The sequence below is a fragment of the Notothenia rossii genome, assembly GCF_949606895.1.
Source record: "Notothenia rossii genome assembly, chromosome: 9".
Lineage (NCBI taxonomy): Eukaryota > Metazoa > Chordata > Actinopteri > Perciformes > Nototheniidae > Notothenia > Notothenia rossii.
Window position 1 is genome coordinate 23,115,938 of NC_136907.1, and position 26,549 is coordinate 23,142,486.

Below are 26,549 nucleotides of genomic sequence, written 5' to 3' on the forward strand. Positions count from 1 at the left end.
TATATGTAAGTCGCTTCGGATAAAAGCGTTGAACAAGTAACATGTCATTTAATGTAACTTTACTTGATCATGGTAAGTTAAAACAAAAAACATGTCTATTGCCACATTTAAATTTGACTAAGTCTGAAGATTCTACAGCTATGCTAGCAACTCTATGAAGCCGTATTACACAGCACTGCTTCGAGAAAAATGATGACGTTAGCATAACATAGAGATTATTACAATGGTCAGCATTTTAGCTTTGCAAATGTGTAAATAAGCATTAGCTAATTAGCACAAAATCCAAACATAAACAACATCTCCAAAAAGTGGAAAGATAATCAGAGTTATCATGATTCCTTCTGGAACATGAATGTGTGGAAAACACTTAACACCCACATCATTGTGACGCTAGAGTAAGGAGGATCATCAGGGTAATTGGGCTTTTTTTTTAAGGTTTAACATGGCAATCCCTCCACAGTCGTGACATTTTAGTTGAATTAAAAAGTTGAACAAACACTAAGAAGCACACTACTAACATGACAACAAATACATACCAAGCTCTTTCATCCAGGAAGTGAGCATCTCCACAAATGTAGCCAGTGCATTCCCTCCATTTAGTGAAGCTGCCACCGCCAAGTACGAGTCCTCGAAGTAGGGAACGTAGGAGATGGAGGACGCAGGCTGAGGAGAATCTGGAGGTTTGAAGTCAGCTGGCAAGGCGAAGGTCAGCTGGGCTGAGGTGCTTATGTTAAGAACTGAGAAATTAGGAGAGGATAAAAACTGTCATCTGAGGCATAAACACTAACAGCTCCAAACAAGACATGCAGGAGACACAGACAGCAGGAATACACTTGATCCATAATGCATTCATTCCTGTGTGTGCAACATAAAGAGTACAAACTAAGACGTGGGTATTTGCTGCTATGTGCCATGTTAAGTGATTCCTATGCTTATTTATTTGGTATTTTTCAGTTTTAATTACAGTATATTAACACATCTCTATGAGGGATTTTCCAATGGGACAAACAGACTCACAAGCTAATAAACAATACCTACCAAGAGTCACAAAACTAAAAAGAAGTGCAAAGCAACTGCAAAGAGGCCACAAAAGATACACACAATGGCAATGAAAAGGTCACAAAAATAACCACAAAAATAAAGAAAATAACTACAGTAGGATGACACACTAAAACAAAAGCACTACTAAGATTAGAAGATTAATCTAATCGATGGAACATGTCATGGAACAGCTGTAAAGATAGACTTTCTTCTGAAGTGCATAAACAGTCGAGTACAGCTATTTTCACCTGCGTCTGTTCTGGCACTCATGCAGGAGTATACCGAGCACTGGAAGTCTCCCAGCGCAGCCCCTACTGGTGTTCCAGCAGGGATACCATGCCAGTCAGAGCACGTCTGTCCCGCCCAGCAACCAGATGGCACACACTGAGGAAGCAGGCCCAAAGGGAAGCCGGCCCCCTTCAGACTGCAGCATGCACACACAGAGGCTTGTAATGTAGGTTACGCATAACAACTCTTTGCAATGCCAAAATGTTTAGCAATTTTAGTTGAACACTAAGCATGCAAAACCTTTAGAAAATGTGTCATGTATGTAGATTTACACTTTACGTACATGTCTGTATTCCACTGGTTGGTAGAGGTGTTGAAGTAGCCCCAGCCGGCTGCATTCTGGGGTGTCATCACACAGCCGTCCAGACCACACAGCATGGACACCACGTAGTCCTGGATGGTACCTGCAACTGTGAAGTCCTCGAGGAACTCTGGCCTGCAGTAAAACCAAAGATATTAACTTCAGTTTCATATCACAAAATAAAAATGCTTTGGGATGTTTTCAGAAGTGCATGCTGACCTGTTTCTCATGTACCAGAAGATTGTAGCACAGCCAAAGCCTGTGGCCACGCTGAGATGTGAGCCTGGATTTGGAAGTGAGGACAGGAAATTGCTGCTGCAGCGCCCATCCTGCCAGGTGATCAGCTGACTGGTGTCTCGGGCTGTGAAGAAATCCCTCTTGGACCAATCACAACCTGCAGGGGTAGAGAGGCATGGAGACATCCCAGGAGCATATATTTACCATTACAAACTGATTTTCTCCCTTTTGGATTTGTTGGATACTTTGGTTAGACTAATTAAGAAAGTATGTCTCTTTGTGTATAAGGATGTATTGTTTTATATTAATTAAATAAATGCCACAGCAGATATTTATATACCAGATAATATAAGATTAAAGAGCTTAATGTGCAATTACAAATTGTGCAAATGCAAACATATATGGGCAATAACATTGCAGGATATATATCTGTATATCTGTTACTTTGCTGCCCAATGGTACTCATGTATTACAGCAGTTGTTTCACAATTGACCACAATTTAAGAAATGCAACAGCGTTCACGCAGCACCCAGGTGGAAGGCTTACCGCGTTTTTCTTTCCAAAATAAAACCCCGTGCATCTGCCCGGACAGCCCGATGCTGCTGACATGCTGCAGTTTGTCTCGGGGCAGCAGGCCGATGCACCGGTTCACAGTGTCAATGATCCGACCAGTGTCCTGCTCTTTCGCCTGCGCATGAACACGTACACAGACAGGTTACACACGGGGCAAACACCCAGCAGGGGAGAGTTGAATGGTTGGCACACACTCACCTTTTTTCCGCTTTGGTCAATTATATCAGACGAAGTTGGCAAAGACTGACTAGCAACCACCGTTCGGGAGACAGTTTCTAATAAAACGGCTTTTACCGACGTGGTGCCCAAGTCCAAACCCAGGATATATGCAGACATTGCAGCTAATGAAACTACTGTTGATGATACAGTTATATATCATCATCACAACAAGGCAAAGTCTACTGCTGCGTTTGGGACAAAGTAGAAAGTCGGAAATCTTAACTTACGTCCAACCGAATAGTTCCATCCAAATGTAAAATGAGCCATAATGCCTTTTCCGAAGGAAACATTACTGCAGATTGTTCATTGATTGATTCCTGAACCAGTAAAATAACCTTTTGACAGAAATAGACATAATAAATAATAGCACCGGTAACCTCAATGTAAACTGTTTGTGTTTCATTTGTAGATGTTCTCTTATTACTGCAGCTTGTGAAACATGTGGTGTATATCCAATAGAGCTGGATGTTTGAAAAAGGCGGATTATCTTTGTATGCTCACCCAATGACAGTAAGCCTAAAGGTATTTCCCTATTGTTAAAGTTAGAATTTCCTACTCTTTAATGTGCAATGAAACGCACCAAAACTGCTCCTTACGCAGGCTGTGCCCACAATGCATTTCGAATGAACATGGCTGACTCTTTCCTGGGAGTGCTATCCGAACGAGAATGAATGTGCTTTTTCTGTGCCAAAACAGCCGAAGTTCTCTGAAAACGCTCTAATATCCAGATCTTTGGCGTTCATGACACATATTATGTTTTTATAATCGTGAGGAGCCAACGAGTCCCTGCTTACATTTCCGGTGAGAATCATCAGTTTCCGTCAGCAGCAACCCGGAGGACTAGCTCATAATGCTAGCGTGTTAGCGCTATAGGCTAACACCAGGGGTCGTACAGTGCTACGTTTAGTTTATTTATAAGACTCTGATTATTGGAGTCACTTCCTTTTTGTCTGCGTCTGGTTTCTGTCACCAGAACATCGCTTTATATTATAGGTTTATTAGCTAACGTTAGCTACTTTGATTCAATTTGATCTGTAACCAGCTAGGCTAACATCGATCAAGGCTGACAGATTTTCACTTTGTCACTCGTATTAGGGGGCTTTAATTTATTAAGACCTCTGTCGAGTTTTGTCATTTTGTCATCCAACCTCCTAGTGGATGTTAAAATATTAAATTCATACTTTAAATTACTAATATCTGCACACATTATAATATATAATGTAACAATGGCATTGCATTGCATTTAGTTGAAATGGAAAAGGCATTTATCTTGTTTAAACAAATAAAAGTACCGTGTAAAAAATACAAGTCAAAGTCATTGTCTAATGTTGATAATTCAAGCTAATGTAGTTATTAAGCAGCAGACTGACCCGTCGTTGCATGTCATTATATCATTCATTACATTCAATTAGTCAACTAATCATCAAACAATCTAATATTAGTCTAATCGTTCCAATGGGATTATTTTTAAACGCAAAACTAAACATTAAAGGACATCATCTTGGAATTTAGAAACGTTGACAGTTGTTACTATGTTCTGACATATTATAGACTAAACAATTTACCAATTGTAATCTAGATAATAAGCAGCAGATAATACAAAATAATAGTAATTTTCACCCTACATTGTATTATAATGGCTGATTCAGTCGTGTGTAAGCAGCCTTTTCTTCTGGTCGAGCTGATTTTAACATTAGCATTTGGTTGAGCAGTTACAAACTATTGCATTTGATTGTCCCGAAGGTTTTGAGTATCAAATCTCGATCTTCAGTGTAAAGAAAAAAGTTATTTAAATCTGTACAGCATTACGGTTATTGGATAAATGTGACTATGTGGGAATCTCTCCTGAAACAGGAACACCTTCCTGTGATTGCTGACCAGATCCAAGATGGCAGGAGTTGTAGCCAAAAGAGAGGGACCACAGTTCATCAGTGAGATAGCCGTGAGGGGAAACGCCGCCGTGCTGGACTACTGCCGCACCTCAGTCTCCGCTCTGTCCGGAGCAACAGCGGGAATCCTCGGGCTGTCTGGACTGTATGGCTTCATTTTTTATTTCCTCGCCTCTTTTCTCCTCTCTCTGCTGCTCATTCTCAAGGCCGGACGGCGGTGGAACAAATGTTTTAAATCACGGAGGCTGCTCTTCACCGGGGGCCTTGTTGGAGGTCTTTTCACTTACGTCCTGTTCTGGACTTTCCTCTACGGAATGGTGCACGTGTACTAAAATTATTTAACCGTGAATTAGTCCTATCTAATGCTACATAAACTAATAATATTGTCTGCCCTGCTGTCTGTAGATAAGCCATTGGTAAAATACTTTTTCAAATATGAACTGTTGATTAAACGGCTAATGTGTCAATTATAATAGAATGAAGAATACTGTTCTCTTATCCTTCTGCTCCACAATTTGTAGCGACTTTATCCAACATGTAACTCGTGCTCTTCACTACAGATAAGAGCCACAGTCATGATAATGTAGTTTGTAGTGTAACATAGATCAACAAAGATTACACCCTAACACGGTGTAAGCACTTTGGCTTGTATTCATGTATGATACTATGGTTAAATTATAATAAATATGATTACTGATTAAAATAAATACCTCTTTACATCTTGTTTGTATACATTATTAATCGGTTTGTCTGTCAGGCACTGACATCATGAAATAAATATGAAAAATACACTTGTGACGACCCCTCCACACCACGTGGGGTGCTGTTTCTGGGTGTGCTTTTTGGGTGTGCTCAGGTTCACAGGTTCAGGTGCTGATGAGCTACACCTGGAAAGGGAAGGATATAGTAGGAGCCCAGCCGGTTACGTCTCGCGGACTCCTCTGGGCACTCTCTCCGTGCCAGCCTCGGGGACCTGTGGCTGGTTCTGTTCGTTACATTGTTTATAAGAGAATAAACAATTGTTATTTTCTTCCTTCGTCTCGCCTCCCTGCTTTTTGTTGCAGCCCAGGAGCCGGGTTGTAACACTTGTTTCCAACAATCAAAACCATTCTATATATGGATTTGAGAAGAAGGTCACACATTTCCAATGTCTTTCATCATTCATTGGACTATCAGCCAGTATATCAGCATTGAACCTGTCATTACAGAACACTCACAGCCCATCACAACTTCATTCCAAAGCTTTACAAGTGATACCTATCATTAATAACTAAAATAATGATTGTGTTGTAGCTACGGCATGGCCAATATTGACGTCAACATACAACATGAAGTGCACCACTCGAATTCCAACGACAGCACATGTTGCATCCAACTGAAATAACACAAATTAAGAATATTCACACATTTTCTTAGAATTTGCTTTCTAGTGTATTTTCTCTGTGCTTAAAAAATAATTTAAAGGTATTTTGCAAATTGATTTAGCACAAATCATTTAACGTTTTTTTTTTTAATCTAATCGGCATTTAACGTAATCCTATGCTACATTTGAGGTTCATGAATCACGAATGACGGTAGTTTTTTTCGCGGTGATTGTCATTGGCAAGTCTATTAATGGCGAATCAAAAAGAACAAACTGGAAATGATGCTTGATCATCTGTCAAAAAGAGCTTTTAAGTAATGGATTCATGACCTGAAACAAAGATGCAATTAATAACTTCCATTTGTTATGCAGTAATAGGCAAATATTTGGCAATTCCTTTTAGGTCATAGATGATTCATTTAAAGTCCCTCTGTTAATATTATCAGCATAACCACAGAACTCTGGCATATCATCATTTATGGACCTGTTGTAATCTCCCACACTCCAGCTTTGGACCCTGACCCAGCTTCAAAGATGAAAACCATCTCTCTGTGTATTTCTACATCAGCTTCCTGGCCCATTTGCCCACAGTAACATTTCTTTGGACCAACAAAGTCAGGACAAGCATCACTCAGGCTAGTGACAGTCCAGCCAGGTGGGAAGTGGGCATCAGTCCGACTCTTTGGTTACGCCTCTCACAGACCGCTGCAGGGGATTGGTCTTACTCTGACTTAATTTTGCGCAGAGAAGGTGATATGATGCCGCGGCCCTGTGCCTTGGTTAGAGAGGTTGCCAGAATATCGCTGTCCTGCGTTGCGTGGAACTGTTGGACCCCGTTGGTCCACAGGCAGCTGACTCTCTGCGAGGGCTTCCGTCTCCTCCGGCTTATCGGTGGAGTTTCCAGCCTCTTTGTCTGCAGCTGGCTTCTTATGTCTCCTTTCCCGGTGTCCTGTCTTCCCTTCCTTGTGTTTGTTCTGCTCTTTCCTATAACACACAGTGACACAAAGATGTGCCAATAAATGTGGGGATAAAGGTTTTGGAAATGACTGATTTAAAAAAGGTCCATCATTACAGTGTACAGAAAGTCATACTTTAAGTTGATGATTTCAAACTTCTTGTCTCGGTAGAAGGAGCTTGTGTTCATCATGTACAGTAGTATCACGTCACATGCAAAGGCCCCCTGAAAGAGAACATATATATTATATATAATATCTGTAGCACTCAGTCCATAATGTGTCAAAAACATAACTAATAATGCATTATAATCTGCTTATATTGCTGTATAATTAAAGGTATAATGCCTCATAAATATTCATGATGATTAAAACAATAAAGCAATATTTATAAATTAAAAAGCATTTGACATAAAGTCAAGTATCATAATGCTTCAATGTTGCTTTTCACTCACTGACATTATTTGTCTCAAGGACAATAGATATTATAGGTTGATAGATGTAATACATAATAATACTTTTTATAAAATCATCATCACCGCTTTAGCGCATAATCATGTGATTATTCTGGTAGCTGGTTGGTTAAAGTGAAGTAATGAAATGTCTGAGGTAAAGGCAGATATAATACATTATCTGATTATAAGTAACTGTAAGTGGTCATTCTTTCACTTAAAAACATATTTTTAATCTATGCAATTCAATATGTTGTAATACTTTTTTCTTCTTTAACTTGTCATAACAAGAAAACCGTGCAAGTAACTATAATAAATCAGTGGCAATTACCCACCGACACTTCAATATTATTTAATAATAATTGTATAATATTTTATTAAACTACTCACTGCACCCAGCAGGGCAATGCCCGAACCAATGGCAATTATCGTGGGAACAATATTGAATTTTCCAGCCTAAAAAAACAATAACAAGCAATCATTAGATGTATTTCCATAATAATGTACTTCACTCTGGAAAGAATAATCCCTATCACTGCTGTACCTTGCCATTGATCATTATATCGAAGCGGATCCCATACACTTTATACAAAGTGCGAAAGGTGCCATTTTCATCCTTGAAATACCTGGCATATCTGGAGGGGAAAATCAGACCGGTTAGACTCGGAGACCAGTGAGCTGACAGATTTATTTCTTGGTGAATGCCTGGAGGGACATACCTGAAGTTATATCCTGATGTGACCGAGTTGTTTAAACCCCTATCCAGGCGGGTAAAGCTGTACTCTGGATTACACCGTGAATAGTCCTTATCCAGGTCGCAGTCCCACTCAATGAGAATTCCAACAGAACCACCCTGAAGGACAAAAATAGTGTAAGTGTAACCTCAGCTCCATTAAGAGGTCTATAATAAAGTGTGTAGCCAAAATAAAGACAAATATTTAATGGAAACCAATTCAAACCATGTTCTTTGAGTCCTGGCTTCAAAATTGTACTTCCTACCATTTTCTTATGTTTGCAGGTGAGTGAGGAAGCTGTAAATTCAAAACAAGCCGCATACGACCATACAGTCTGCAGAAGTGGTCTGATCAGATAACATACGTTTGTGGACTATCGTTGTGTCTTAGGAAATGCTTTAAGATAAACGCTAGCTTGAAAGTTCATTCTTGACTGGAAAATACAGCTTGAAAATAAAAACGTATCATATGGTCCACTTGTTGTTGTTTTTTTAAAGCTTTCAGCCATTTCCTTTGGCCTTGTTTTAGTTGTTTTTTCATCTGGTACTAAGGATGGGTTCCAATCTGTCCGACGGACCTTTGGTGCATGTTGTACTCTCTTTCTCCCCTTCTCCTGTCTAACTTAAGCTGCAACAGTAAGGGCAAAAAAGCCCCCCAAAAGGAAAGAAAATTATTGTTTAGTTCTTATCATGTGAATGAATTATTGAACTTGTATTTATTTTTGTTTACAGCCACTTTGAATCAATTGACACATTTTTTTATATATATTTCACGTGATGACAACACACCATCAAGACATAAATACTTGATGAAGACCATGTGCCTGAAAGTTTGTCTAATAGATGATCCTTTTTTTTACTCTTTCTGAACAACCATTGTGATTTCAAATAAACCTGTGCAAACCTCCGACCTAGGCTGCCTTTAGGAGCCATGTATATTTATATTTTTGAACACTAGGTGACAGTGATTAGCTGCACAAGCAAAAATGGGGTCATAGGTGACTGGAAAGGGAGAGGCACAGGTTGAGAGAGCACACAGTTCTTATTTGACATGGCAACAGATGTGGCAGAAGTACAGACAACCCAACAACACAGGCAACACTTGGAAATTGGTATTGTACAACTACCGCAATTAACCTCAAACTAACCTGCAGCTGTCGACCAGAACATCTTTTTTATTAGTCTGTGTACGATCAATCTCATCATTCTCAATTGTATCTTCACGACAGTGTAAATGGCACTCCTATGTTCCATTAGAGATTTACTCCAAGACCACATAAAAAATGATGTTGCATCGCAGGCAGACCACCATCTTAGAAATCCTTTCCATTAGTTATTGAAAAATGTTTGTCTTTGGATATCAACAGGAAGTACTGAGAGATAGAGAGAATGACTTGAGTGACAGAATTAGCTTGCAACACGCTGATGAAGATTTGTTTTCATCTTGTACTATATTAATTTTCTTACTACCCTTATCATTACATCAATATATGTTTGTTGAAGCACACATCTTGTACAAGGGTGTTTCTGCAGTTATTATTATGAGGAGCATCTTAAATGGATTATATCTTCTAAATGTGATGGTCTATAATTGTGTGTTATCAAATGACTATGAGGAATCCAGTAATTGAAATCACTCCCACACAGTTTTATCTCACACGTTAATACACTTTGTACCTGAACAGCCATTTCCTGGAAATCATTCCCAGTCCAGCTGACCAGATCTCCGAGGCGGAAGATGGGGCAGTACAGGTGTTCCTCTTTGTCGTAGGAGCATCTTTTCAGGTAGCTGTCGTCAGGGGTTTCAAGGACATTGGACCTAGATGTTCAATATAGCAGGCATGAAGAACTTGTGTCAAATGTCAGATTATCAGCAACTGTGAAAATCACTACTATTTCCACATTAATCGTGTTTCCCTCACCCTAAGAAAAAAATGTAACCTTCCACTTAAGTTAAAAAATGTAAGTCACTTAAGTTGGAGTTATCATGTGTATCTAAGTGTTGGCGGGACGGCAATAGACTTAAGAGCCACCTGCTCCTGCCAATTCAGGGTCACAGAATTTTCTCAACTTCTCATATTGGCATATTTGACATTTCCATCTCTATCTTAGACACAATCAAAGCTAAAACATATAGTTAATATGTTTCAAAGTGGGGTATCATAGTCAGTGAATTAACTAGAGTAGATGGTAGTTGGCAAATAACCAGTTTGGAGAACAGACAGGAGTGCAAACAATGTAATGCTATGAAAGCAAAATGACCTTAGCCGTATAAAGAAAGCAGGACCTTTACCTCTGTGCTAGTTATGGGCGGGCCAACCTCCATCTAGTGTTAATACACTGACTAAAGATCAACATCTTAACTTTTATCATGACTGACTGCACTGTAAAATGTTCCTCTAGTCCTAACACAGTATGCTGCTGACACCATTATGCTCTCTGGCTTTGCAGTGCAGCTGGATGTGTCACACTATACCACACGTAGCGCTGGCAGCTCTTTCAAGTAACACCCATTACAGTAACAGGGATTTGTTTCAACAGCTAATCCCCATTAAGTATAAGCATATCATGATTAGTGAGAAAACATATGAAGTTAGATAGCTGTGTAATTAGAATAAGGTCCTGACTGATGAATTAGCTGTGGCTGACGTCACTCTGCTTTCTTGCAGGACTTCAGCAGAGAGGACAGAGCAGCAGGGGCCAAACCCCCCCTTTCAGATCGGACACCTGTCTGGGGCAAGGCCCGCTGTCAAGGACTTCTCAGATGACTGTTTCACTGTCTCACTGAGTGCAATGCACAGCCTGGTATAAATAGAGGGCTGTCTGCACACTAAAACTATTTAAAGAAGCCATTGAGGCATGTACATCCCCCCTTAGCTCACTCATTGGTCGATGTCGTGACGCTTTGAAAACCACAAGCAGCGCTACTAGCAGCCACTTACTTGGAGAATTCAAACTTCGGGAACCTGATGAAATTCTTGATGTAGATGGTGAAGTTTTCCGCTTCGCTTAGTAAGGGCTCTCTGGAAGATAGAGAGACAGGCAGCTGTGAGAATTAAAAACTAAACAAGAGGAGCTGACAGGCTACATTAGCAATAAATAGAACCTGTGAAATATCTCAGTCCCCATGAGGGCCAGTGTCAATGCAGTATCACAAAGTGGCACTTTTCCAAAGTTCTGCGAGAGGAAGGGTCTTACGTGGGTCTCTTGCTGTGTTCAACAGGACACCAGGCGTGGATCTGACAGGTCCCAGTGCTGTTTATGCACAACCCTGTCTTTATTCCTGAAGGAGAGCCAGAGAAGTTTCTTAGCTAAGTTTAAAGAATTGATTATATGACGGCTAATTGGAAAAATGTTCTGCTGGGGGATGAAACATGTAATATTTATATTTTACAGAATATTTGTAAAGCCGGGTTGTCGCGATATATCAATGTTGACTGTGAAACCAGTGCTAACTCTGATCCCATGTTTATAGTAAACGCATTGTAATATTGTGTAAATATTTAACCAGCGTTTAGTTTTTCAAGATTCAAAGGTTTCATTGTCATATGTACAGTAGCTAGTGTAGTTATAGCATGCACATATAAGTCCCAAGCTCCTTCAACAATGAAAAAAAAACTATTAAAAAGTTCTTGCTCTGTTTCCTATCCCCAACACCCCCCACACACAATTGAGTGTAATTACTTTGCCTTGAAATAAGACAACATGCACAGAAAAATATGGCATTGTGACAAATAACAAACAAAAGAATAAATAAATTAGTAATTTAAATGTAACTTTGTGATAGCATTGAAATTAAAGTGATAGTCCGACAGTATAAGAAAGGCCACAATTCTACAATGAGGTGAAACAGTTATTTTTCTAATATGCAGAATATAGTGTTGATCTTCAGGGACCGATATTAAAGATCTCAAGCTACAGACAGATTATGTAAACATGTAATTCAGGTTAAACCCATCAACTACTCAGATTTTGAGTTGAGTGATATGAATGATACTCACCATGTCCGGCTATTACAGCCTCGCCCTCAACGCAGTCATCATCACTTTGACATCGTCCATTTGGTACCTTGAAACTCTATGGAAGTGCAAATGCATTTGTCTAGACATGGTAATATAAACAGCCATACGAGATATTATAATTGGAAAAAAACACATCAAATCAACAGGCAATAATGAGATTCCTCTGCATGTATACTCACCTCTGCACAGAACCCCAGCCTCTGATTGGGTGTCTCTATGAAATTTGTTACTATGAAGAACACCTGCTCGCCCTACAAAATAAAATGAGGCCCAGACAATGAGATCGAGAAACAAAAGGTTAAACAAATTACACTTCTGAGAAGTTCAATATTGTTAAATCAGTGGCGACAGATGCCGAGCCTAATGATTTCTGCTGAAGCAGACACTCAATAGCTTTGTAATCTCTCTTGACAGGAGAGTAATTGGGGAATACTCTGACAGCTTTATTGATATTCTGCAAGCTCTTTTTCCTAGAAATGTCGACTCGAGCCACAGATTGGATGACTTTAGACACAAATTGACAAAAACAAAAAAGATTGGCCTCCTAAACTTGGACTTAAACAACAGTTACTTGGGAAATTACTTGGAGACTTTTTACTTGAAAGTCCTTGATATGTTCCCTTAAACCCTAAGATAAAAAAGTATGTTCGTTTAAAAAGTGTGCCACAAATCAATTCATTTCCATAATTTTGTGAATATAACTAATTCATTCCCAGCACGTTAACACTTCATTCCCCTGATTCACTTTGTTTAAACAAATCCAACAGCATCCAATCATGCTGCAGAATAGAACAAGTAAGAGCTAATGTAAAATTGCTGAGCATCAGTAGGAAAAATATATGCCAAATATGATTTTGTTCTCGTATAAAATTGTCTAAAAAAGAAGAAATTGATGGGATGAAGAGCACATTGCCATTATGATTGATTTAGGACTCAAAACTCAAATGTAAGGACTTGGGACTTACATGTCTGACATGTCTTGACCATAGGTTTTGACTTTGGACCTAATTTGGAGTTTGTATGTTTTCACTTGGGACTTATCTGTTTCGATTTGGGACTTGACTCTGGACGTATCCACCTTAACCTAGGACTTGACTTGGAGCTTGATTTGGGAATAATCTGTCCTGAATAAGGAGTAAAGACTAACTTGTGACTTGCAAAACAATGATTACATCATGGTCACATCTTTGATGGATGGATGGACTCACATTCGGGGGTATGACGTAATCCTCAGCACTCCACAGGTGAAGCCCGGTCTCAGAGCTGTTGGTCAGTGCAACACCTTTAAGTTTGGTGATGACCGAGGTCTGGATGGCCTCTTCTCTCTCCTGGTAACCTTTTCTTACCACAAACACCCACCTGGGACATTCACCCAAACATCACAATTTAGTTTTCAGTAATTTTTTCAGATTAACATGGGTGCATTATGTATAGTATTTTTGATCCCTTGTTGACCAGTGGTTTGTGACCATAGGGTCAGGGGTTGACAGCAAACACAATATATCTTGCATTTAGTGTGTTCACGAGTATGTGGCACATGACAGAAGTAACTCTGTAATTGTATCTAAGACAAAATCATAGAATATTGTATGCATCACTGCCCTAATATATTGAACTATTTTGCAAATAAATGGCATCTGGGTGTGACAGCATCGCCCAATGGGTAAAGTACACAACAAATAGCACAAAGCCATTGTTCAAACAATTAATTAATTTTAATTAAAACAAATGAATAAAAGGAAAAGCAGCACACATTCACAACTGAGAAGCTGAAGCCATAACATGTGTACTTCGTTACACTAATGCAATGCAATAAATCCAGTTTCATGAACATGAGCAGCTTTTAAATGACTTTAAACCCCCCTGCAGCCATTAAAGTAGCTATTTTACAACTATTGCGTTTTAAAGGTCAGACCTGATGATAATAACCGTTACCCTACTGTCCAAGTCACCTGCTCATATTTTCCTCATCACTATGACATCAGTAGGTGAGGGGTGGGATACAATGACTTCATGTATTTACAGCAATTTGACACATTAATGAATCCCAACTCTTTCTGAGACACTTTAAAAAGAACCTGTGCCGCTGCCACTTTAACAACAACAAAGTCAACGCTTTCGGCTAGCTCAACTATTTTTAACTTTGTGAATCACTTTCCAAAAGCATGCATTGCACCTCACCCGATTATGTATCCCAGCACGGCCAGCTGATAGAGTCTGAATAATATCCCGATTTTCCTGTTTTCGGCGATGACTATTTTCCCAGTCTTGTAATTGAGAAGACCCAAGAAGAAGACTCCCCAGCCTGCCATTCCTCCCGCACCGCGGACCGAATGAGACGGACAGCAGCTCCCGGCTGATATTTACAACTGTGCACATTTCATGCAGCGGGCAATCCCACTGAGAGAGGGGCTGTACAACACAAGCACCAACCTCAAACGCACCACTGTGAGAAAAATGCAGGAAATCTTGACTCGATTTTCAAACTTGCTAACTCTCTAAACGTAAAAGAGTCATTCTACAGAAAAGGTGGAATCTGGGTGATACAGATCTGCTGAAATATATTCCTTCTAAACACATCTAAAACCCGTTGAATAGCAATAAATTACTCTTAACTTGATGAATCCACAACAAGTAGAGCTTAAAGTATTTTTATTATTTGTATTATTTGTATACATTATATAATGCTTATTTACATAGGAACGTCACTGGTGTTACGTGTTACCAGGAAGAAGAGTAACACCAGTGACGGTAACACCAGTGACAATTTGTAGAAAACACTACCATTTGAACTAAATGGCTGCAATGTGTCAGACCAAATATGGCTTCAGTCAATATCAAAATCGTTTAACAATATTCAATACAATACATTTTCCCATTCAAATGTTCACCCCTAGGGCTATGCAATGAGTAACACTAATGACAGACTTGAAAGACGCACGTAAAATTTGAAGATAAAATGACACCTTTAACAAACAAAGTAAGAAGTTTTTGACTTTCCTTATGTTTTTGTCCACTGCACTGCCTCAAATGATCTCTTGTTACAGGAGGCACTTCAGAGACAGTACATTATTTCAAAAATAAAAGCGTTTTGTGTAGCAGTAACACCAATGACGTAATTTTGGGTGACTGACATTTATTGGATATTATTAATAATAATTTACGTTTTTTGTTACTATTTCAGTGTTATAATCAATGTATGTAATGTTATGTAAATATGAATGAGATTTATTTATTGAAAAAACATTTTTTTAAATGAAAACTATAGGCTCCACTTCCATGTATGATCAAAGTGACAAGGTAGTTCCTTGAACTTGGCATTTTAAACAAATAGCAATTTATGTATAAAACTATTTTTTAAATTTAGTACCATTGCAAAGACAATCTCTATTTATTCAACATATATAATGAATGTGAGTATTATATCAACGTCATGTATTTTGGTGTCTGCAAAAGTAAGTGACAGTACTTCCACCTTTTCTGTAGAATGACCCAAAAGCCTTAATATTGAATGAAATGTGCCTTTATCGTCACCTTATAGGTAGGCTAATATTGCTGTGATATTACTAATAGGGCCTAGTAGTTTATAAATAAGTTGGTTATTGCTTATTATTTTCCTTGGGCATCTGGGATATAAACAGGCAGGGCCGTGCAAAAGGTACACACACACAATATGTACCCACATCATATTAACATGTTGGGATTGAATTACAGTTTTACTACAAAATAAAAAATACTTATTAAAACAAACGAAAATAGTATTTCAGTTTATTTTTTTATTATTTCCTTTTGTAATATTATTATTTATTTCTCTTAACATAAATGCAGTTTTTTTATTACGCAAATCTGGAGTATATTACTAATTCAAATACACTTTTAAAAAATGTATTAATAGTCCGGGAGCCGTGGGGTTGAACCTTGTTTCTCTGCTATTTCTTGTAGCTTGGGGGTACCCAGGAGCGTCGCCTGGACCTGGAAACATTCGGGGCTTAGCCCAGGCCAGGCGACGCCACTCGGGGTATCTCTTCAAAATCCAAGAGGGTGCCCGGTGATATCCCTTGAGCATTTTCGGATATTAACCCCTTTATGCCCAAAATTCCCAAATCCCTGAAAAATAAGGATTTATGAGATTTCATGCAAAATTCTCAAATTAAATCCACCAAATTTGCTTTATCCAATGTTTATTCATAAAGGAGGTCATGTGTTCCAAATGAATGAATATTAAACCTTTTATGCCAAGCCAGCAAAACAGGTCGTTGGATGAACCTTCCTACACCCATTGAGCTTTTGAGATCCAGAGCAATGGATTTAAGAAATAAAAATGTATATGCTTTTCATGTCACATTTAACACATCTTGTAACCATTTCATCTAAAGTGTAATATACCCTGTGATTATGTAATTATACCATAATTGCAAGATTTTGTTGTCATAAGTATTCTGCCTCCAGACTGTATTTGGCGCTCCCGATAGTGCAGTTCCTTTATTATTCCTAGCTATTTGAGTTTGCTAGTTAAGACAAAAACACGCTGGGGAATGCAACTCTTTGGATCATCCACCCACTTCTTTTATGCCCTTCATGAAGCATAATCTGTGAGTATTTTATTTCTAAGATGATTGTGGAAACTATTATATCTTATATTGACTATTATTTCACATTTGTATACATTTGTTTTTATTTCTCATGATGCTAGCTTTTGATGTAGTCTACTGTTAGCGTGGATATCATTCAATGTAAATCAGTCAATAATAACACTGGAAATGGGTAGGCTATTAGAATAGAATATTAGCATAGATGGACATGTAAGTATATTAACCATTTTTTAAAATTATATATTTTCTTTACAGGGTTTGCATTGGTTATGGATCCAGTGCCTGATGAGTGCTACTTTGGTTGGAGGTTTCACTGCTAAGCGAAGATGGAACCGTTGATCTCTGCAGGAGAAGTCAGATTAGTAAGCATTATCCAGTGTAGCAAGATATATGATTTCATACCTGTCAGAGAGTGACGTCTACCGCATCTTTGACAGATACTATGATTACAGTATCAAGTCTGTCACCAGAGATGTCAGGGAGACAGTGTTCAATAGGAAACATCATCTCCTCCTATCAACTAAACTACCAGCCCAGAAGGTTGTTTTGTCATCCATTGAAAACAAGAAACAGCCTACTATTTAAGGAACTGACCGAAGACAGGCTTTTCCATCTAAGGGGCACAAACAAACAAAAGCTGGTGGTGACAGGGGAGGACTCATGCCCCATCGAGATCAGGATGGAAGAAAGAAGGAGCCGATATGAGCTAAAAAATCAGCAGGAAGAAGCTGACACCATCATTGTCCAACAAGTCCTGCGTGCTGGAGAAGCCCATCAAATCTCTGTGGTTTCTGATGACACAGATGTGTTCGTCCTATTCCTTCACTATTACCATCAGGCAGGACTGGATTCACCACTCATCATGGAATGGAAGAGCAATAGTGGACATCAAGGCGACACTCTCCAAGCATTCAGAAATTGTCGAGAACCTTTTACCAACCCATGCCATATTGGGATGTGACGCTGTAGCGTCTTACTATGGGTTGGGAAAAGGCTCTGTCATCAAAGTCCTGAAAGCTGGGTACGAACTATCAGCCATTGGCAACATGGATGCACCATTCCAGCAAGTGCTCTATACCAAGCCACTGCCTTCATCTCAGCCTGTTCACACATAAGGCTACTTGTCTGGGGGAAAAAGAATAGAAAAGGACATGTGTCTGCTCCAAACCTTGCTGCTCTACCACCAACAAATGAAGCCTTCATTGAGAATGTTAAGAGGGCTCACTTTCAGGCAATGTTGTGGCGAAATCTCAATGTAAACCTGCTGCCAGCACTAAACCCGGAGGAATTTGGATGGAAAAAAGATACGCGTAACAGGTCACTGATCCCAACCCGGAAGATGCCAAACGTGTCCCAAATTACATTTAGGAGATGATCAGGTGTGGCTGCAAGAGTGAGACCCCTTGCAACTCCAAGAAGAGCAGTTGTAAAGTGCATGGTTTGCCATGCACAATGTTCTGTGCATGTTTCAGGGTGGGATGCTCAAGATCCTAACACTGTGATCATCAGCAATATTTGTAATGTGTCATTTCTATATGCTAATGAGCAATGTTTTATCCAACAATCTGATTGCCTTTCCTTTTTGTTGTTGGTAATAAACGCCACGCAGTTGCGTGAGCAAAAGAGAGAAGTTGTTTGTATTGTCTTTGCAGAATTCAATGCACTATAAAGTATGTTTTGCTGGGTCAGCTTGAAAAGGTTACAATTAATTTATGAGTGGGCACCCTCCTGTACTCCTTTTGAATACACGTTGGAGAAAGTAAATTGGGTGCATTTGATTTGAGTATTTTGCATGAAATCTCATAAATCCTTATTTTTCTGGGATTTAGGAGTTTTGGGCATGAAGGGGTTTATATCTGAAAATGCTAAAAGGTTATGAGTGGGCACCCTCCTGTAGGCCTACTCCTTTTGAATACACGTTGGAGAAAGTAAATTGGGTGCATTTGATTTGAGTATTTTGCATGAAATCTCATAAATCCTTATTTTTCTGGGATTTAGGAGTTTTGGGCATGAAGGGGTTTATATCTGAAAATGCTAAAAGGTTATGAGTGGGCACCCTCCTGTAGGCCTACTCCTTTTGAATACACGTTGGAGAAAGTAAATTGGGTGCATTTGATTTGAGTATTTTGCATGAAATCTCATAAATCCTTATTTTTCTAGGATTTTGGCGTTTTGGCCATGAAGGGGTTAATATCCGAAAATGGGATATCACCGGGCACCCTCCTGTATTTTAAAGAGGTACCTCCAAGCTAAAAGAAACAGCAGGAAAAAAAACTTCATCAGACGAAACAAGGTTCCTGGCCAGGATCCGTTAACCAGCATTATCTCTTTTTTTTAACACAGTTTTTCCTTGTCAAAACATTGTGGCCTACATTACCCACAAGGCCAATGGACCACAGATGGAGCTTTAGTTGTGTTGTGTCAGTAGAAGCTAATTATGTTATGTTACCCCCAGCAGAGCGGAGTGGGGTAGAGACTTTTTTGTAGCTCCAAATTCACAAATGATATAAAAGATTTCGAACATGTATAAAGCCCTTAAAACATATAGTCCCCCAGACCTATACACTTTGAAGTGTAAAAAATGCGGAGTTTCCCTTAAAAGTGCATTTCTTTGACCTGTCACACCTTCCCTACTTCTTCCCTAGTTTTCAACTACATTTAATGTTCCTCATTATATTTTGATAGTATGTTTTCTCTGGTATTTATCCAAGAAAGCTTTCCACAGACCCCAGTTTAAGAACCACACGGTTTTAAACTGGGTGGTTATTAATGTCTGTTAAGTGAGATAGGAAATGTGTAAATGCTACTTTATAGACATTGAGGGTGCTAACTAACAGTAAAACAGTGACATCTAGTGTCTCAATGTGGCAATTAGTTATTCAATAAGGGGCCTGTGTTTACAGTAACATTTCCTTACTAATTTTACTCTAGAGGTTGTTACAAGGAGCAATTTACAAGATTTCCTGGATAATATTCCCTAATAAAAGCCAATATAACTTTTGTGCACATAACTTCAGTTTCTTGGTTTGACTCATCAAAGTTATTCATGTAACTCAATAGAACCACTTGTTAAAACAAATGATAAAGAAAAACAACTAACCATAACCTAACAAAAATCTCTTGAGAGCATTCGAGGTGCAATGTATGAGCAGTCAGTTAAACCCACTGACTTTTTTTAAATAATAACCCAGCAGAAGTCTTGCGTTTTTAATTATGAATTCTTGTATTTAAATAATAACCCTTAGTAATTCCAGTTAGTTGAATTCTCAATTATATTAAATACAAAAAACATCAACTTTCAAACATTGCCTTTCGTAAGATTACCTATAGTAATAATACAGAATTAATCTGGATGTAGGATTTTAACATGAAAACTAGTCATTGTGTTATTCAAGAAAAGATTAGCAAAATAAGGGCAAAAACACATTATTTATTCTCTCATTGTTTATTGGGTTAGGTTGTCATTTAAATCTCTTCACCATATAATTATTTATTGCCCGCCCCTCAGACGCAGGACGAGATGGAGGGTGGACTCTTTCTGGATGTTGTAGTCAGAGAGAGTGCGGCCATCCTCCAGCTGCTTTCCAGCAAAGATCAGCCTCTGCTGGTCGGGGGGAATGCCTTCTTTATCCTGGATCTTAGCTTTGACATTCTCAATGGTGTCGCTGGGCTCAACCTCCAGGGTGATGGTCTTGCCAGTGAGAGTCTTCACAAAGATCTGCATACCTCCTCTGAGACGCAGGACAAGGTGGAGGGTGGACTCCTTCTGGATGTTGTAGTCGGAGAGGGTGCGACCATCTTCAAGCTGCTTGCCAGCGAAGATCAGCCTCTGCTGGTCGGGGGGAATGCCTTCCTTGTCCTGGATCTTGGCCTTCACGTTCTCAATGGTGTCGCTGGGCTCAACCTCCAGGGTGATGGTCTTGCCAGTGAGGGTCTTCACAAAGATCTGCATGCCTCCTCTCAGACGAAGAACCAGATGGAGGGTGGACTCTTTCTGGATGTTGTAGTCAGAGAGAGTGCGGCCATCCTCCAGCTGCTTGCCGGCAAAGATCAGCCTCTGCTGGTCGGGGGGAATGCCTTCCTTGTCCTGGATCTTAGCTTTGACATTCTCAATGGTGTCACTGGGCTCGACCTCAAGGGTGATTGTTTTGCCAGTGAGAGTCTTCACAAAGATCTGCATGTTTGCCCCTGGGGAAAAAAGTTATAACACGTTACTGATACCCTATAATGTAAAAAGGCTTACTTTAAAAATAACATACTTTAAAGCACAACTAAATATAAGGCTATGTTGTTAATGAAGCTTTCTGTCTGAAGGAACGTTATACCTGAGTTGTTACATTTGTTCATGTGTTTTGCATACAGACGCCATTCTTAGGGGACATTATTTAATAATTTTATCTCAGCAGAAATGTTAAAAGTGAGTAAATAACATGAACATACTGGTAGGAGGCCGGTGATTCGAGCACCAGCGCCATTTTAAAAGGGTATTGTTGTTTGCCTTCGTTTTTGTTCAACTAACGTAACCAGCTAATGAACGATGCAGCTAGAAATGTCTCACCACCATTGTTACTAACGTTAGCCATGTCTTTGACGTTATTGATAAACGTGTCGAGTAATTTATAAAGAAATAAACATAGCAGGTAATACAGAATAAAGGTAATCTAGGTTAACAGATATTGTACATTAAAAACAAATGCTAATTGTAGGTTGTGTTACCAGCCTGTACAGTCGTTGTTTACTAAGTGGTTAGCTAGCTGCTAAAAAAAAAATAGTTGAAAACAAATGGAGGCTGTAGATTGATGTGATACAATACAACATTTAACCTGGAAAAAAAATGTAAAACAATTTTAAACGAACGATTTTACTCACAATTTGTTTCGGTATCTAGTCGTCCCTCACTAACACCTCTCTCTGAATGTGCAGTTGCCAGGGGGACAGGATAACTTGTACTGCAGACTACACGTCATAGAGCAATATTCATCCGCAATGGAAAATAGTTCCCATTCTGTGTTTCAAAATAAAACCTGTAATGTATTATACATAGGTTTATTATATTAGCTTCACTTCAAAGAAAGAAAGTTATATGACCAATAAACATTGTTTTAAATGTTAATGAAAGCTACAATAACACAAACTTCAAAAGCCTAAAGATTTCTGTGTACATTTTATAATTGTTTTAACATGCAGAAGTCTTTTTTCATGATGAATAAACCACTTAACCCTTAGTATTAATGTACCCTACATAATTTAAACACTCATTGTTTATGCCTGTTACTTATCTTCCCATCTCTGGGCTGGACATACATCCAAAGATCACAGGCGGAAATGATCAAATAGATGTTTGTTCATGTTCTGTTAGAATATAGCTGCTCTGTTTCAAATATACTGTGTGTGTTTCAGGTTGTCACAATTTAACTTGTAGGGTTTCATGTCATTTTGTCATATATCTTCCTGATCTTGATGCACAAACAATCAACAGATTTTCAAGTCAGCAGTGCTATAAGATATATACATGGATAACCGCTGTCACCCAATTATCAAGATAACAATGCTGAGCCAGTTTAGTTTTGGTTTACATTACATGTCACTTGTTAGACACAAAATGCCTCTGCACAAACCTTATTATATCCATAATCCACACTACTTTGCTCACTGGAGACTGTAGTGTTATCCCGTACACGTACCCTAACTTTTCTGCTGGGTTTATTTGTAGGTAACATTCTTAATGCTTGAATAACATTTTTTGATTTAGTTGTCACTATATTCACTCTATATGTACACAGTCACATATTCATGTTGCACATACTGTACAAAACTATAAAGGGTTTTAAGGGCCACAACTTTAATATGCAATTCATAACTAACTATAACCAAATGCTTCAATAAATAAGTCATGTTACGCTTGACACCCAAGGTAAATCAAAAGTTAAGATACATTAAACATATATTTTTGTATTTAAAGATATACATTTTATTTGTCATTGGTATATAAATGTAATCTCTTACCAATTAACACGAAAAATCAATTTATTTATTTTGTTCTGTGATTTAACCATTTAGGGCTCCAATTGAAAACCATAATTCATGACCTTTAAACTTAACTTTTTTTTTTAATGCCATGCATGTCCACTACCCAACCTTGCAAAGACACACTTTGGTCCTGCCTGTTAACACCCAGGGCATAAGGCAATCTAATGCTGCACTTTTTTTATACCCAAGTTTACAAAAATGCTCTTCCCTTGTTTCTTTGATATATTTGTTAGTCTTCCTTTCCCCTAACATTTCAACCTATTGACACTAGACGGCGCTACATCCCTATTATTAAAAATACTTTATTTCATAGGGAAGCTCACCTCCAGCAGCGAAGAAGTTCATTCACTGAGTAGGGGAACATAATGTTTTTGACTTACCCATCAAATCTATGATTCATATCGAATGACTAAACACCTTCAAATATAAAAGACACCATAGGCGAACATGCAATGAAAATGTGCCAACTTTGAGCATTTCATTACTAAATCTGCGGGCTCTGCTTTGACATCTTGTCATTAAATTGCAACTACTTATAAGGATTTTTGAGCGAAAATATTGGTTTATTCATTTTCACACTCGACAGCCTACATAACGGAAAATGTACAATAAAATTGAAATTACTAGACTCATTAGCATGCTTTTCACCTATTTACTGCAGTTGCATTATCAAAGTTCTATGGTTTAGATATGTATACACGTTATGTCGACAATGCATGTACGGTCTTGTAATTAAAGCTTATATTGCGCAGTTTAGTTCACTACACCTTTACCATCATCAGTATTTTTTTTTTATGTCTCCACTTTCCCACTTAAGAGAACATCATGTACCAGAGCCCATTTCTACCTCCCTTATTTAAATGTAGAACAGGATGCTCCAGACTTAGCTTCTGTACTGATCAGAATAGGGACATTTGCAAAATGAAGGAACAAAACGAGGAAATAAAGTTTAAGCATTTATTAAGTGATGTACATTAAACTTTTGGTCATGTAACTCTTAACACCTTCTTCATGTGTAACAACTTTATAATACGGTGTATAACATGTCATACTTAACACGTTAACGGGAGGGAAATAAGGTTAAGAACATGGAATCATTAATCACTTTACTGCCCGCCCCTCAGACGCAGCACAAGGTGGAGGGTGGACTCCTTCTGGATGTTGTAGTCTGAGAGTGTGCGGCCATCCTCCAGCTGCTTACCAGCAAATATCAGCCTCTGCTGGTCGGGGGGAATGCCTTCCTTGTCCTGGATCTTGGCCTTCACGTTCTCAATGGTGTCACTTGCCTCAACCTCCAGGGTGATGGTCTTGCCGGTGAGGGTCTTCACAAAGATCTGCATGCCTCCCCTGAGACGCAGGACAAGGTGGAGGGTCGACTCCTTCTGGATGTTGTAGTCGGAGAGTGTGCGGCCATCCTCAAGCTGCTTGCCGGCAAAGATCAGCCTCTGCTGGTCGGGGGGAATGCCTTCCTTGTCCTGGATCTTGGCCTTCACGTTCTCAATGGAGTCACTTGCCTCAACCTCAAGGGTGATGGTCTTGCCAGTAAGGGTCTTAACGAAGATCTGCATACCTCCCCTCAGACGAAGGACAAGGTGGAGGGTCGACTCCTTCTGGATGTTGTAGTCGGAGAGTGTGCGACCATCCTCAAGCTGCTTGCCAGCAAAGATCAGCCTCTGCTGGTCGGGGGGAATGCCTTCCTTGTCCTGGATCTTAGCCTTCACATTCTCAATGGAGTCACTTGCCTCAACCTCAAGGGTGATGGTCTTGCCAGTGAGGGTCTTAACGAAGATCTGCATACCTCCCCTCAGACGAAGGACAAGGTGGAGGGTCGACTCCTTCTGGATGTTGTAGTCGGAGAGTGTGCGACCATCCTCAAGCTGCTTACCAGCAAAGATCAGCCTCTGCTGGTCGGGGGGAATGCCTTCCTTGTCCTGGATCTTGGCCTTCACATTCTCAATGGAGTCACTTGCCTCAACCTCAAGGGTGATGGTCTTGCCAGTGAGGGTCTTAACGAAGATCTGCATACCTCCCCTCAGACGAAGGACAAGGTGGAGGGTCGACTCCTTCTGGATGTTGTAGTCGGAGAGTGTGCGGCCATCCTCAAGCTGCTTGCCAGCAAAGATCAGCCTCTGCTGGTCGGGGGGAATGCCTTCCTTGTCCTGGATCTTAGCCTTCACATTCTCAATGGAGTCACTTGCCTCAACCTCAAGGGTGATGGTCTTGCCAGTGAGGGTCTTCACAAAGATCTGCATGCCTCCCCTGAGACGCAGGACAAGGTGGAGGGTCGACTCCTTCTGGATGTTGTAGTCGGAGAGTGTGCGGCCATCCTCAAGCTGCTTGCCGGCAAAGATCAGCCTCTGCTGGTCGGGGGGAATGCCTTCCTTGTCCTGGATCTTGGCTTTCACGTTCTCAATGGTGTCACTTGCCTCAACTTCCAGGGTGATGGTCTTGCCGGTGAGGGTCTTCACAAAGATCTGCATGCCTCCCCTGAGACGCAGGACAAGGTGGAGGGTTGACTCCTTCTGGATGTTGTAGTCGGAGAGGGTGCGGCCATCCTCAAGCTGCTTGCCGGCAAAGATCAGCCTCTGCTGGTCGGGGGGAATACCTTCCTTGTCCTGGATCTTAGCCTTCACATTCTCAATACTGTCGCTGGGCTCAACCTCTAAGGTGATAGTCTTGCCAGTGAGGGTCTTCACAAAGATCTGCATGCCTCCCCTCAGACGGAGGACAAGGTGGAGGGTCGACTCCTTCTGGATGTTGTAGTCAGAGAGAGTGCGGCCATCTTCCAGCTGCTTGCCAGCAAAGATCAGCCTTTGCTGGTCAGGGGGAATGCCTTCCTTGTCCTGGATCTTAGCTTTGACATTCTCAATTGTGTCACTTGGCTCAACCTCTAGGGTGATTGTTTTGCCAGTGAGGGTCTTCACAAAGATCTGCATGTTTGTACCTATGTCAAATTGAGAAACATAAAATTAGGGTTAAACAAAATCTGAATTGGTAAAACAGGTTTAATTGATGGGCTCTCACGTATGATAGATGTTAAGAGTACATTTGTCTTTTTATATTATCCCTATTATTCGTATAAAAGATGTAGTGAAAGTCTAACTTGTAAAATGGCTTCCATTAATAACATATCAAAAGTCAAAAATACGTTTAGACATCTGCAAACAGAATTTTAACTAACAGCAGCTATTACATCCACGCCACGCGCCATTTTGAAGTCATATTGACCTTACTTTTGTTCAGCTAACGTTACTCGATAATGGACTACACTGGAAATGTTGAGTCATTGTTAATGCTTACATAAGGCTGCCACTAATTCGACGACGACAAATTTCGTTCGTGACACGTACACCGTTTTAAAATTAATTCTACAACCTACTGTAGTGTACTACTACGAGTTAATGTAAATTTGAGACAACGTCTGACAATCTTCTAAACAAGCGAAGCTCTACCGCAGTGGCACGAAACAAGCTACTAAAACATCCACTCATCAATAGTTGAAGAACTAACAACAATACATCTTGAAAACAGAAGAAAATATGTACCTACGATCAAGAGACGCAGTTAATATTTGTGGATCCTTCTTGCGTAGTCTTACTCTCTTTCAGCTTCCACTGCTGAACTAACTGCTGTTCTGACAAACACTGTACTTTATACCAATGACTGCATACGTCATCTGTGAGTATCCTTCCGCATGTGAAAGTAGTCACCACTTCTCGGCAGACCACTATTTAAATTCGAGATATTAAGAGCACAATATTATTTTATCGAATCATCACATGTTTACTCATAAAGATGATTTTATTCAAAAACAATTGTATGGATGTAAACGTTATTTTATGCGGCGGAATAATA

The 26,549-nt window shown here is 39.6% G+C and overlaps 5 protein-coding genes across 6 annotated transcripts; 1 reads left to right on the forward strand and 4 right to left on the reverse strand.

The window, feature by feature from the left end:
• Nucleotides 1-49: 49 nt before the first annotated feature.
• Nucleotides 50-2,942, reverse strand: shpk (sedoheptulokinase). The gene is made up of 7 exons (XM_079651597.1): nucleotides 2,888-2,942; nucleotides 2,640-2,794; nucleotides 2,415-2,556; nucleotides 1,850-2,024; nucleotides 1,613-1,765; nucleotides 1,290-1,465; nucleotides 50-737 (listed from the first exon to the last, which is right to left on the reverse strand). Exons 1-7 carry the CDS (start codon nucleotides 2,925-2,927, stop codon nucleotides 514-516), a joined length of 1,065 nt encoding a protein of 354 aa, XP_079507723.1. The 5' UTR covers nucleotides 2,928-2,942; the 3' UTR covers nucleotides 50-513.
• Nucleotides 2,943-3,261: 319 nt separating this feature from the next.
• On the forward strand, nucleotides 3,262-5,266 carry emc6 (ER membrane protein complex subunit 6). The gene is made up of 2 exons (XM_079651610.1): nucleotides 3,262-3,461; nucleotides 4,515-5,266. The coding sequence occupies exon 2, from the start codon at nucleotides 4,549-4,551 to the stop codon at nucleotides 4,879-4,881; it is 333 nt and encodes a 110-aa protein (XP_079507736.1). The 5' UTR covers nucleotides 3,262-3,461; nucleotides 4,515-4,548; the 3' UTR covers nucleotides 4,882-5,266.
• Nucleotides 5,267-6,204: 938 nt separating this feature from the next.
• On the reverse strand, nucleotides 6,205-14,460 carry p2rx5 (purinergic receptor P2X, ligand-gated ion channel, 5). The gene is made up of 12 exons (XM_079651593.1): nucleotides 14,254-14,460; nucleotides 13,281-13,431; nucleotides 12,252-12,323; nucleotides 12,052-12,127; nucleotides 11,249-11,333; nucleotides 10,993-11,073; nucleotides 9,728-9,869; nucleotides 8,037-8,170; nucleotides 7,862-7,952; nucleotides 7,708-7,773; nucleotides 7,004-7,092; nucleotides 6,205-6,896 (listed from the first exon to the last, which is right to left on the reverse strand). Exons 1-12 carry the CDS (start codon nucleotides 14,382-14,384, stop codon nucleotides 6,644-6,646), a joined length of 1,371 nt encoding a protein of 456 aa, XP_079507719.1. The 5' UTR covers nucleotides 14,385-14,460; the 3' UTR covers nucleotides 6,205-6,643.
• Nucleotides 14,461-20,074: 5,614 nt separating this feature from the next.
• LOC307020328 (polyubiquitin-B) lies at nucleotides 20,075-21,668 on the reverse strand. The gene is made up of 2 exons (XM_079651603.1): nucleotides 21,534-21,668; nucleotides 20,075-20,852 (listed from the first exon to the last, which is right to left on the reverse strand). The coding sequence occupies exon 2, from the start codon at nucleotides 20,842-20,844 to the stop codon at nucleotides 20,155-20,157; it is 690 nt and encodes a 229-aa protein (XP_079507729.1). The 5' UTR covers nucleotides 20,845-20,852; nucleotides 21,534-21,668; the 3' UTR covers nucleotides 20,075-20,154.
• Nucleotides 21,669-23,637: 1,969 nt separating this feature from the next.
• On the reverse strand, nucleotides 23,638-26,395 carry LOC307020320 (polyubiquitin-C-like). Of its 2 annotated transcripts, none has more exons than XM_079651591.1 (2): nucleotides 26,244-26,395; nucleotides 23,638-25,638 (listed from the first exon to the last, which is right to left on the reverse strand). In XM_079651591.1, exon 2 carries the CDS (start codon nucleotides 25,628-25,630, stop codon nucleotides 23,801-23,803), a length of 1,830 nt encoding a protein of 609 aa, XP_079507717.1. In that variant the 5' UTR covers nucleotides 25,631-25,638; nucleotides 26,244-26,395; the 3' UTR covers nucleotides 23,638-23,800. The 2 variants fall into 2 exon arrangements, with proteins under 2 accessions (XP_079507717.1, XP_079507718.1); XM_079651592.1 differs by having other exon boundaries at nucleotides 26,240-26,389.
• Between the last annotated feature and the right edge of the window lie 154 nt (nucleotides 26,396-26,549).